General features: G+C 33.9%; 2 protein-coding genes across 3 annotated transcripts in view; both read left to right on the forward strand.

The window, feature by feature from the left end:
* The first annotated feature begins 1,134 nt into the window (after positions 1-1,134).
* LOC135123276 (ankyrin repeat domain-containing protein 50-like) lies at positions 1,135-2,683 on the forward strand. Its single transcript, XM_064047791.1, has one exon. The coding sequence runs from the start codon at positions 1,377-1,379 to the stop codon at positions 2,532-2,534; it is 1,158 nt and encodes a 385-aa protein (XP_063903861.1). The 5' UTR covers positions 1,135-1,376; the 3' UTR covers positions 2,535-2,683.
* Positions 2,684-5,421: 2,738 nt separating this feature from the next.
* Positions 5,422-14,082, forward strand: part of LOC135123265 (uncharacterized) — a 48,180-nt gene continuing 39,519 nt past the window's right edge. Inside the window, exons 1-2 of one of the 2 annotated variants that reach the window (XR_010279581.1) lie at positions 5,422-5,826; positions 5,876-5,996. The gene's annotated coding sequence lies outside the window, so the exon portion shown is untranslated. The remainder of the gene's footprint in view (positions 5,827-5,875; positions 5,997-14,082) is intronic. The other variant, XR_010279580.1, reaches the window with a different exon arrangement.

Consider the following 14,082-nt stretch of genomic DNA (forward strand, 5'->3'; position numbering starts at 1 on the left):
TTAGAAAACGTCTGAATACTTTTATTCCCGCAGACACAATTGAAGTCACTATCGACAAAATTAAATCGTCGTTTGCGGTCGTAGAACACGTAGACATGCTGGCAATTCCGCTTCAGATTTTCATGCTCACGGAATTGTTTCTTCAAAATAACGAAAAATATATGAAACTAATGGACAACACATTTCTCTTGACCGACTTGTATGATTATTTCATTTCGGAAAAATTGAATATTTCTTACAAAGATAAAATGAAAATCGATCTTCAAAATCCCCACCTGGCTAGCAGAATTCACGAAGAAAAACGAAAAGTTCTAGATACTTACGAACGAGTCGCTTTTAAAGTGGTGTTTCATGACGAAATTCTGCAACAATTAAATATCAATTTTGAAAAACACATAAAAAAATTTGAAAGAAAATATGCACTTCTTGGTTTTGTTAAAGAATTCCAAAATGACGTGCCACGTTTTCTGCACGCTTCCTTCGCGGAGTACTTAGTTGCGACATACTTTTATAAACACATTAGTGAATCCAAAGATGTAATTACGAGTATATTATTTGACGCCAAGTATAATAACGTTCGTTTCTTTTTCGACATGTTGTTGTCCAAAAATTCAAAAGCTCATATTGCCGTATTGTATAAAAATTATGAATTACTCAAAACATACGACGACGAAATTTTAACACTCAAAGATGAATGTGGTAGAAGTGCTCTGCATCTCATTTCGTCGTGGGGGAAAAGACATCCTCGTGTAAACATAACGATGGAGTATCTTGTACACGAAAATCTCAATTTTGATAAAAAATCGGAAAGCGAAGTATATATTGAATCGGTGATATTTTTGCAACAGAAGAACGATGCTAACGAATGTGACACGCTGCTAAACGCGACGCCTTTGTCATATGCCAGAAAAAGTGAAAGCCTAGGGGCAGAACTAAAATTACTTCAAACAAAAAAGAATGAATTGAGTCAATTATGCGTTCACGCCGATATTGTAAACATTTTGTATTATTCCGCCTTACTCGGCTACGATGACGTGTGCACACTTTTCACGGCCGAAACGTTAAAAAAATGTGAAGTGCCACGTATTACTGTAGCATCCGACGAAATGCCAATGATTGACAGTTTCATACTAAATGCGATTGTCCAGTCTGTATGCAGTGTTACATTGCTTTACATAGCTTGCCAAAGCGGCCACGAAAAAATTGTCCAATACTTGACGAAACTCGGTGTCGAAATCAATCGCGGTAATATTAACGATTGGACACCACTTCACGTAGCTTCCCTCAACGGCCACGAAAAAGTTGTCGAATACTTGGCAACTAAAGTCGGCGCTGAAATCAATCTCGTTGCTAATGATGGTTGTACACCACTTCACATGGCTTCCAACAATGGCCACAAAAAAGTTGTCGAATACTTGACGACAGCTGGTGCCGAAATTAATCGTACTGCTAACAACGGTTGCACACCACTTAACATAGCTTCCTTCAACGGTCACGAAAAAGTTGTCGAATACTTGACGACAGTCGGCGCCGAAATCAACCGTTCCAATAATATTGGTTGGACACCACTTCACGCAGCTTGCTTCAACGGTCACGAAAAAGTGGTCGAATGCTTAGTAACAGTCGACGCCGAAATCAATCGCGCTAACAGTGACGGTTTGACACCACTTTACATGGCTTCCTTCAACGGTCATGAAAAACTTGTCGAATACTTGACGACAGTCGGCGCCGAAATCAATCACATTGACAACGAAGGTTATACACCACTTCACATCGCTTCCCAAAACGGTCACGAAAAAATTGTCGAATACTTAGCGACAAACGGCGCTGAAATGAATCGCGCCGATAATGACAATTGGACACCACTTTACTTAGCTTGCTTACACGGTCACGAAAAAGTTGTTGAATGCTTGGTGACACATAGTGCTGAGATCAATAGCGCTGCTGATGGTGGTTATACACCATTTTACGTAGCCTCCATCAACGGCCATGAAAAAATCGTCGAATTATTGACGACAGCCGGCGCAGATGTCAATCGCGCTGATACCGACGGTCATACACCACTTTACGTAGCTTCCCAAAACGGCCATCTAAAAGTTGTCGAATACTTGGCGAGAGTCGGCGCCGAAATCAATCGCGCTGAGAAGGACGGTTGGACACCACTTCACGTGGCTTCATGGAAGGGCCACGAAAAAGTTGTCGAATACTTGGCGACAGCCGGCGCCGAAATCAATCACGCTGATAATGAAGGTCGAACACCACTTTACATAGCTTCCAAGAACGGTCACGTCAAAGTTGTCGAACACTTGACCACAGCCGGCGCTGAAATCGATCGCGCTGATGACTTTGGTATTACACCACTTGCTACAGCTTCTTTTTTCGGCCACGAAAAAGTTGTTGAATGCTTGGTAACAGCCGGCGCCGAAATCAACCGTGTTGACCATGAAGGTCTAACACCCCTTGACATAGCTTCCATAGGCGACCACAAGAAAGTTGTCGAATATTTAAGGACCATGAGCGCTGAACGAAATTAATCGTCTACTCAGGCGGACCATGAAATTTATACCCTTCGCCCGAGGGTATAAACTTCTAATAATATCCGCTTTGATATTTAAAAAAAAATCATCTTTGCACATTCTTCTATTGGTTGCATTTACTCCAAACGAATTCATTTATTTACTCGGAATTATTCGTAAAAAAGATTTATGTTCATTGGATTTTTTTTGAGGTTTTTGAATTTTTTGTATTTGGAGTTTTTGAATCTCTTAATTTTTTTCGATTGCTTTGGTTTTTTGAGACTTTTGGGGACTTTTTGGATTTTTTTGACGTTTTGGACTTCTTGAACCTCTTGGAATTAGCGCTGTCACCATACTTACACTTACACAATTAGCAATACACTGAGTAATAGTTGGTTTCCAGCTGATTTTCTTTTGACGTTACTGTGGCAACTGTTAGTGACTCTGGTGGGAATCTGTTTCAGAGCCACCCACTCCTTGGAACACAGGGTAATATTAATTCATCATTCGTAACTGATTCAATCATCATAACTCATTCAGTCAACATTCATTCACTCTATATACCTACATTTGTGGACCTAACGATCATACCTATTATATTCTATTCTATTCAATAATAAAACGATAAGACAAAAAATTTGTCTTACCGTTTAGTTTTTGATATTAGTCATCTTTGCACATTCTTTTATTGGTTGCATTTACTACAGAAGAACTAACTTATTTCCTCAGAAGTAATCAGCGATTTAACAACACAAAAAGAAATTAATGTACTGGTAAGCCACGAACTTATATCCACAGTATTTTATGTACTTTAAATAGAAATTACGTTTCTTGGTTTCTTGGATTCATTGATTTTTGTTTTTTTTTTTGGATTGTTGGATTTTTCGAATTTTTTAGGATTAGTGGACTTTTCGGTTATTTCAGATTTTTTTCTATAATCGGTTTTTTGGATTTTTGATTTTTTGGAAAAAATGGATTTTCTGGGTTTTTTCCATTTCTTGACTTTTTTGGATTTTTTATTTTTTTGGGTTTTTAAATCTGTGTTTTGGATATTTTGAACTTTTTGGATATTTTCGATTTTTTGGATTAATGGATTCCCTGGGTTTCTTGGATTTCTTGAATTTCTGGACTTTCCGAATTTTTTGGAGTTTTCGGACTCATTGGACTTTCCGGACTTTTTGGATTTCTCGAATTTTTATTTTTGGGATTTTTCATTTTTTATTTTTTTATTTAATTTGATAATTTTAATTTTTTTAATTTTTGATTTTTCGGATTTTTTGTTTTTTTTTAATTTTGGCCGTTACCAGAGATGTTAGTTTCAATAAAATAAATTAGCGCTGTTGCGGTATCTGCACAACCAGCAATACACTAAATAATGTTTCCCAACCCATTGCGTTTTCTGTTGACTGTTACTATGGCAACTATTCTTAACTACCTAGGGTATTATTTGGGCAATAACGTACCTCAAATCCACGCCATTATAGACCAAAAATAAACCGGAAAGACATAAGAACACAAACGTCGCCCAATAGTTTCATAACGTAGTAGTTACCTAACTGAAATGAATTTTTGAATATTACGTCTGTATTATAAGTTAGAGGTCGCATATATCTAGAACAAAATTGAAAACAAGATAGAAATATTTGTTTAAAATGTTTTGGAATAGATGGCTAAAAACAGTAACTGAAAAAATAAATTACTATATTAATAATAAATTTATATAGAAAAACTGACACTTTGACTTGGTTTACGTGAAACACTACTTCCATTCATGTTAATTAGTTAACTAAATTTGAAGTTGGTTATTTATTATTTACATATGCAGAACAATTATTCTAAGAACGCCGGCGTAACATATAACTAGTTAATACCAGAAAATTTTCATTGTCATTCAAAAAAAATGTTTGCAAAATTTTGTACTCAAAATTTGGTGTAGCTTTTTAAATGACTTAATAATGTTGACACTAAATGGCGAAATGTAAATCAACTGGCCACCGTTATCATAACTCTGGAAACAATGCGGAATACTACGTGTTTGAAAGTACGAGTAAAACTTTTTCTTCACTGATTTATTAGAGGTGCCCTATATTTTGTTCCTTCCAGTTGATACACTGACATGCAGTAAATTCTAAATTTAATAACCACTTTTATCCTCAGGTCGCTGAAGTAGCAATTCGAAAAAGTATAACCGAAGAAGACCACCACAAGTCTTGCTTAAACCTCTAAAATTTAACTCATATTGTGTATATACAGGGTGATTCAAAGGACTATTGCAAACTTTTAATATCGAATTATTTCGCAAAAAATAAGTGAAAAGTTCTAATAAAACTATGATTACCTATTAGTATGTAGAGAAGATACAGAATTTTTAAATTTGAACATTATCAAAACCGCTTTCCACGATCGTCAATTTTAATAACATTTTTATTTGGAGAAAAATGATAAATTAATCTTTTTTATTTGTTCCTCACTTGTAAACATCAATTTACCAAGTCACTGTATTCAACATGAAAATGTCACTTAACTGGCTATAGCCAGTAAAATTTTTACAGCTCTGCTCGTGCTCATACAGCCATGTATTTTAAACTATTATAAGTTGAAATGACAGCCAAAGTTGATTCAGGCAAATTTTCACTCACAATTGCTTCTTCCTCAGTAATATAGCTTGCGCCACACTCATTTCAATACATCGAAGTTTATAATAGTTATTTACAAGTGAGAAACCAATAAAATATTGAACAATACACGCAAGGTAACGGGTTTTTACTGGCTCCAGAAACTGTACTTGCAATAATATCATTTTTATTTTAAAGCACCTGTACAAAATGTATGCAATTAGTACCTATTTATTTTCATTACACATGTCTATTTTTATCAGATCCATTTTCCATATTTGTAAGATACTATTAATAAACATATAACCAGAACAAAAGTGAGAGGCAAAATTAGAAAACCCAGATAACTGAAAATTGTCTTCACCACTTCATCACGTTCGCTTTATCCACCTTAAAAAATTTGATTATTTTTAACTACAAGACAAGTTAAAATTATTCATCATTTATTCGCACTTCTCGCAATAATGCAAAATAAAAAAAAAGTTATTAATGGGGATGTATTTCTGGTAATTGTTAACAAATACAAAGTCTTTCTTAAAAACAAAACAGAATTGTGTTTTCTACAAAATTAAATAAATAAGAAGTCATGCATGGTACCGTTCAGTATTTCCAAAGATCGTCCGAGCTGACTTCTACGAAAAGTGGGAGCATGGAAACGGCAACACCACGATTAAGAAAAGAAAAACATAATTTAGGTAAAGAAGTTTTCTCTTATGAAAGCGAAATTTAAAAATAATGTTACAGAATCGACAAATATCAACAATCTCTAGTCGCAAAGAAAATACGTTGTTTATCCAAACTACACAGGTACTTGATCCTTCCTATTACGAAAGGCAACACATTCATATGAAGATGAATAAAGAAGGTAAGAAAAAAGAAGCAAACTTCCACGATATTTATACTTTGGTTTTAGCTTTCTAGCAAAGTAATACCGAGTAATAGAAGATCCTTTACAAGATTCCCTTCGTTAATTTATTGGGCTGTTGACTCGTACGATGCGACGTGTAAGTGGAAAATACAACCATTTTTTGTTTAATCTTCTCTCTGTGTTTGCATAATTTAAATCATAGTAAACCTATTTGTTTATACTTACAGCATACAATGTTGTTTACACTTTTCGAAAGCAGAATGAGTATCAGAAACTATATCAATAATCATTTTTGTTTAATCATTTTGCATTTTTTTTGTTTACTTGTTTTAATAATAATAGTAAATCTGTTATTATTGCTATTATCTTAAGTTTACACTTTTTCAGACAAACTAGGAGCAAAGTGCTAAAAATAGGCCAACTACTCCGCAGTCCTGGCAATCAGCGGACGGACCATCCTTGAGATATCGGAAATCTGTTTCAAGGCGTTCAGAGAAAATTCATCTACAACAGTCACCGTCCTGGTTCTTCGGGAAATCATCTTTTCTGTCCTGGAATTGTTCGCCAAACTCATTCGTCTTAGAAATTGTAAATACTTATTACATATTGTTTTGAGAAAAGAGATTTAGTATTGACCAGACAGATTGTCCAACTTCCAAACTTGTCGGGGTGTGTTTGATGTACGAACTAAACCAAGGCTGAATAAATCAGCAGAGCAAGTTCCGAAGTTTGACAAATCTTAATTAAGGTTAGAGCGTAGAAAATTCTCGCCGTTTATTTATTTATTTATTTATTAATCATGTTACGGATTATTCCAATTTACACAGATAAACTAAATAAATGTACAAAAGACTGAAAACATATAAGTACCTACTTATATCTAACTTATATCTAACCTAACACTAACTTAGACATAACTCATGAGCAAAATTAACGGCAATTATTGTTAAGAATAGAAAGGAATTCACGTCTGAATATATGTTTTGAATTCTGGAAAAGATCAAACTTGTCTATGGATGCAAATTTGTTTCCAAGTTCCATTAGTCTATTAATTGGATTATTAAAAGCAAAATTTGTTTTTAACGAAGAATGGACTCTAAAAATGTTTACACTACGTGTGTTACAAACCGAAGGATCGGGAACATAGAAATCCAATTGTGATAATATTTCAGGGCTAACAATATGAGCATTTATGACACCAGGTAAAAGGCAACCATCCGACAGTATCCTCCTTGTATGCAAAGAAGGCAGGTTTATAAAATTGGTGATGATCTCGTATTGGCCTTTATGGTGGGGCCAATGCATTCGGAACTCCAAACATCTAAGAAACTTCTTTTGAATTCTTTCCAAATAATCATTATCCGTCTTATAAAAGGGAAACCATATTGGTGAACAATGTTCCAAATGCGAACGTACGAGGGAACAGTAAAGTGTCTTTAAAGAGAACGTAGATAACATGTGACAGTGACGCCATACAAAACCCAACATGTTCATTGACTTTTTGAAAATATAATCGTAATGAGATTTAAAAGACAATTTTGAATCAAACACCACACCGAGGTCTTTTATTTCATTTACTACCTTCAAGACACTGTCACTTATTTTATAGGTATGTTGGTATAAATTTTTTACTTTACAGAATGTTATAACATAACATTTATCAGTATTTATTATTATTATTATTATTATTATTATTACTAATACAATGCCTCAACAGAGTGAAAACTCCAATTATTAGGCAAGGAGCATAAAGATTATAACATAAAACAAAAAGAGAGAAGTGAAATTAGCAAGTTTAAATTATAACAAATAAGGAAAAAACAAAAAGAACATAAATATGAAAATGAGATTTTTAACCAAATCTAAATTTGATTTCTTGCAAACTAGAGCAAAATATATCCAAATCAGCTTCAATATCACAATAGTTACGAAGCAAAGGTGATGAAGCAAGCATGTTAGTTTTAGCCCTAGGTAAGTGAAGTACAGTGGTGTAACGACTATTAACACGCGGTATTCGATAGGATATCTGTTCTACTATGTACTTGCAGTCAATAAAATTGTGTATGAGTTTGTACAAAAATACCGTTAAATGCAAGGATCTTCTTTTTGCAAGGCTCTGAATGCCAAATCTATTTAATAATAAGTCTTGTGGAAAATTACGAACGGGATAGGAGCCATCCAGCATGAATGTAACAAACTTCAGAAATCTTCTCTGAATTCTTTCCAGATTGGAACTGTGGATGTTATAAAAGGGCGACCATATGACAGATGCGTATTCTAGTTTACTACGAACAAATGCAAAGTAAATTATATTAATTGAAGATATTTTAGTGAAATCTTTGGTGTTACGTACAATGAAACCTAAGCACTTGTAAGCTGAGTTTATAATTTTAGCGATGTGATGTACAAATGACAATTTGCTATCAAAAGATACACCTAAGTCACTGACAACATCCGGTCTCTCTAGAGTAACATCATCAAGGCTGTAGGGATAAGTGATTTTTTTAATCCGTCGTGTGAATGTCATGACATAGCATTTTTGTTTATTTAAATTCAGATTGTTTAATCGGCCCCAAGTCAGAATATTGTCTAAATCTGTCTGCAACAATTTACAATCTGCTTCAGTCCTAATTTCAGTATATATCTTAAGGTCATCTGCGTACATTAGATATTTCGAAGTTAGTACGTTCGTTATGTCATTGATGTACAGAACAAAAAGAAGCGGACCTAAAACCGATCCCTGCGGTACCCCGGAAAGCTGCTCAAATGTATTAGACCTGAAGCCCCGATATTCAACAAAGGATGATCTTTTTTCTAAATATGATTTTAGAAAATCAATTAAAGTAGAGGAGAAGCAATAAAGTTCAAGTTTACCGATGAGAATTGAATGGTTTAAGCTATCGAATGCTTTAGAAAAGTCCAAATAGACAACACCAACTTGACCTCCTCTATCTAAACACTCTGACAAGTACTGGCTTTTACATAACAGATTAGTAACCGTAGATCGTTTATTTATAAATCCATGTTGATGTTCAGAAATCATTTTGGAAGTGTGGTAGGCTATTATGTCAGAAACAATGAATTCAAATATCTTGGCAAAATTGTTCATTATAGAAATGGGTCTGTAATTTTCGATGATATTTTTATCGCCCTTTTTAAAGACTGGACTAATTCGTGATTGTTTAAATATGCCGGGATAGGTAGATGTAAATAGAATAAGATTGTAGACAAATAATAGCGGTTTTGTGAAGATATTTATACAGTCCTTTATTAGAAATGCTGGTATGGAGTCCGGACCTTTATATTTAAGCATGAATTAAATACAACATGAGATGGAGTATCGAAATTATTATGAACAGTAGACGATTTAAAATTAGATGCAAAAAAAGACGCAAAACAGTCTGCAATAATTTGGGGGTCGGTGAGCTCAGTGTTATTATAGTTGAAATATTGAGGCATATTTGATGATTTTCTTATGGAGTTAATATAACTCCAAAATTTATTAGGATTTGCAGCCATATTTATTTCTATATCATGGACAAAGTGTTTGTAAGATCTGTGTATGTCCACCTTAATTGTCTTGCGAAGGGATTTAACCGTTTCATAAAAAGTTACATCATTGGTTCGTTTGTATTTTTCCCAAGCTTTCTGCTTCAATTTAATATTCTTAATGATTTCCGGAGTAAACCATTGAGGATACGACTTAACAATTGATTTTGACTTAGGAACATGTTTTTCCAAGACGCTATTGAGACAATGATATAAAGCATTTAAAGCTGAACAAGGATCAGAGAAATCTTCAATAAAACTCCAATCAGTCTTCAATAATTCATCATACAAACTTATAAAGTTCCCTTTTTTGAAATTAAAGCCATCCTTTGTTTGAAACTGCAAAGACTGAACACGATATTTAATGTTTACATCAACTAACAATGCAGGATGATAATTATCTTCTGGCAAAATAGGATCGGAAGCACGTGTTACTGTACACTGCGTGAAATTATGAAGAATAAGGTCTAGGGTTCTTCCATCTATATTAGTTATATTATTAGCTTGCTGTAATTTGAAGAAATTTAAAAAAGTATGCAATATATTTGACCTAGACAAATCAGGAACGTTAAAATCACCTAAAATTAAAAGTTTATTATTACGGAGACATTCAAGTGATGAGATTGAATCAAAAAGAGCTTCATAATACTCGACATGTAACCCAGGCGGAATATATAGTAAAATAATGTAACTAAAGCGACACGACACCAACACTTTAACTAAAATTAGGTCTATGTTATCCGGTACGTTGGGAACTTCTAGTTGCGTAGTTTTTAAGGACTTATCAATTGCTAGTAGCACACCACCTCCTCTCCGTTTATCAAGCAAATTATATTTTCGATCTGAACGAAATACATTGTAAATATTGGGATTAAATAATTCATTATTAACGACTGATGTATTTAGCCATGTTTCTGTAAAAGCAATAAGTTTAAATTGGTCGACTACAGACATATTATATAAAATATTTGTTTTGGTGTTAAGGCCCCGTACATTCTGGTAATAACAAAGAAAACTATTTTTATGACAGAGGGTAGATATTTGTAACAAATTAGTTGTATCCATTAATTGCTACTTAGTACCTAGAATTAAAGATTTGAACTTGTCATGAGCATTTTTGTAAGCGGTACATTTAGACAAATCCCAAACAATTTATTTATAAACAATTGATTCCGATCACACCAGTTATATAAGCTATTTAAATCAGATTGTAATTCCAACGCATCCTGAGGAGATTTAATAAGTTTAAAAATTTTCAAGTCATCGGCGTAAAGTAAAAAATTAGAATATTTGAAACAAAATTGTAGATCATTGACAAACAGCAAAAATAATATTGAACCACAGTGTGATCCCTGAGGTACACCAGAAGTAACTTCAAAACTGTGAGATATAAAATTGCCAATTCTAACTTGTTGACATCTGCCCGATAAAAACGAAAACAACCAATCTACAGTGGAACTGTTAAACCCTAGTTGACTCAGTTTAGAGATCAGAATGTGATGACTGACCCTATCAAAGGCTTTTGCGAAGTCGGTGTAAATGGAATCCACTTGAGACCTTACTTGAAATGAATTATTAAGAAACACGTAGTAAGACAATAAGTTTGTAAGAGAAGATTTACCTTTACATAACCCATGTTGATGAATAGATAAAATCGAAGAAGAAGACCACTGTAGTTGTTTCGCAATAATGTAATCTAAAATTTTGGGGATTACTGATTGGATGCTCACCCCTCTATAGTTTTCTACTTTGGTTCGTGCTCCCGATTTAAAAATCGGAGACACATAACTACACTTCCAAACATCAGGAACTTTGAATTCCATAAGGGATGATTCAAACAATAGGAACAGTGGAACAGCCAAAGTACAAATGCATTTTTGTATAAGCATACTTGGAACACCGTCGGGACCACAGGAATAAGAAGATTTAAGATTGCTAATATTTTGAAAAACATCCAATAATGTTACCTTTAATCCACTATCAAAGACTTTTAAATTAAGTGAATTATTATTTTGTAAATTTGTTGTGGGATCAGTAACATAGACTGTAGAAAAATATTCCGCAAACAGATTGGAAATATCTGCTCCATTGTCCGCTTTCTTATCTTTAAATGACATGTAATTAGGAATCCCATTATCCTTGTTCTTATTACGAATGTATTTCCAAAAATAATTTGGGTTAGATGTAACACTAACATCAACTTGGGCAATGTACGAAGAATATAAATTTTCATTAAGGGTCTTGCAGCGAGATCGAATCGACTTGAAGTTAAGATAATCTACTAATTTGCCAGACAATTTATATTTAAAATGAGCGAGCCTTTTCTGGTAGCACAAATTTTTAAGATCCCTGTTAAACCATATCGGATAAGAACTCTCAGATTTAATCGTTTTCTTTGGAATATAGTAATTAATGCCTGTAAACAAAATGTCATAGAATATCGAGACTTTAGTATCAACATTTTTATTACTGAAACAAGACGTCCAGTCCACAGATGCCAAAAAATTATTAAGTGAGTGATAATCTCCATTACCAAAATCAAAAACATACTTCTCCAAGAGTAAGGGAGCATCTGCTATACAAGATACAGACCACATATAAGGAATATGATGAAAATTTACATTCGATAACAGATCCATAGCTTCGCTAATTTCTATATCCTTAATATTAGAAAAGATTAGATCAAGAAAGACGCCTCTTTCATTTGGGATCATATTAATTTGGTTCATGTTTAAAAACGAATACAACCCACTGATTATATCAAAATTGCTCCGTGCCCCTGCACACGACATAAACATATTGTCATCAATCTTTATATTAGGTAAATTAAAATCCCCTGCAATAATATATTTGGACTCAGGGTATTTGTTAAAAATATTTTCTAAATCATCACAGTGGTTCTTATAAATAACTTCCGCAGAACCAGGAGGAATATAGACCCCTCCCACAATAAAGTTAAATTCCTTAATCTGAAGACGAAGGTAAATACTTTCTACTGATTGACCTATAAAGATAGTTGAGGAACATATATCTTTTTTTACAGCCACCAGTACACCACCACTTCTAACTTTACCACTAACACTAAAACTTCGATCAGCACGAAATATGTTAAAATTAGATAAACCTAGTTCTACATCGGAAACTTCATGTGTCAACCAAGATTCTATTATTATAATAACATCGTAAACACTCGTATTAACTCTATTTGAAAAATCATGAATCTTAGTATTTAAACCCCCAACATTGTGAAAATAAAAATTTATTCGTTTTTTGCTTGACTTCTGCCTTCATTCCTCCGTGTAATCAATGCCATATTGTTCCTATAGGTCAGCGCAATGTCGTTCTCTCCACGCGATTTTCTTTCCTTAAATTTCTCAATTATGGAAGAATTGGATTGTCTTTGCCGTGTAGTCAAATCCGGGCGAAAGTGATTTTGTTTATTGGGATTTTTAACGTTAGATTTTAGTATACTCTTGGCCTCATCATTGTTCGAAAAAATCATCATTAACGGACGTACCGCATTAGGTTTTGGAGGACCAATACGGAAAATTTTCTTTGGCTGTTGGAATGCCCCTAGAGATTCCAAAATGGACGAAACATGAGTTAAATCGTCAATTACGCGTTCGTCTGCAGATTTAGCCAGTGACTCAGGGACATTGTATAAGAGAACATTCTTACTACGGTCATTTCGGTCACAAATCTCCAACACTACATCATTAATATCATAAGAGTCAGTCTTATTGGTAGAGGAAGTCTTAAGATGAATAATTTCAGATTGTATTTTTCGAACATTATCTTCAACATCAGAAATTCTGTTATTAATTTGCAATAATTTTTCATCAATTATGTGAGAAAATTCTAATTTCAAGTCCTCCTTTAATTTGCTGAATTGATTTTCAAACAGCTTCTCGATTGCCGCAAGAATTATTGGAGTATCAGAGGCCGGAGCAATTGAAGAACACTTTTGACACACCCACTGAACGTTGGTAGATATATTTGGGACGGTCACGGTGGAACACCTAACATGAACATGTTTTTTGCAATTTGAACATTTGATCGATGGTGTGGAAGGTGTAACAGCAGATTCGCAGATCAAACAATAAAACGTCGTTACTGATATTTTAATGAAAGGGAATTAAAACGAGGACACAGCTTTTCACACCAACAGGGCCCTTTGTTGGTGACTACAGTAAAAACAAACAGAGTAGGCGTCGGACAGGAATACAGGAAAATGAACAAGAGGTGAATGACACTTGTTAGTCGAAAAAAAAAGAAGAGCATCAAAAAAGAACAAACAAAAGCACTCACTGATATGATAAGAATAAACTTTGCGTACACCTTGATTTAAGTTATACAGAAACTTCAAAAGGACACCAATCCGCAGTATGCAAATTACGGAGCTACACGATTGCACAACAGTCTAACTGTATTCCAAAATTCAATAAAATACACTTAAAAAAAACACAAATTTAACTTAAACTGTGTAAGACACTTGCCGCCTTTATGATAAGCAAAGAATTCAATTTACAATGAT

This window comes from Zophobas morio, unplaced genomic scaffold (assembly GCF_036711695.1).
Source record: "Zophobas morio isolate AGI-343-1 ecotype UQ-CSIRO unplaced genomic scaffold, CSIRO_AGI_Zmor_V1 ptg000006l, whole genome shotgun sequence".
NCBI lineage: Eukaryota > Metazoa > Arthropoda > Insecta > Coleoptera > Tenebrionidae > Zophobas > Zophobas morio.

Excerpts from the sequence above, each read along its gene's own strand:
- LOC135123276 (XM_064047791.1), top strand. The coding sequence starts at position 1,377 with ATGGCTTCCAACAATGGCCACAAAAAAGTTGTCGAATACTTGACGACA.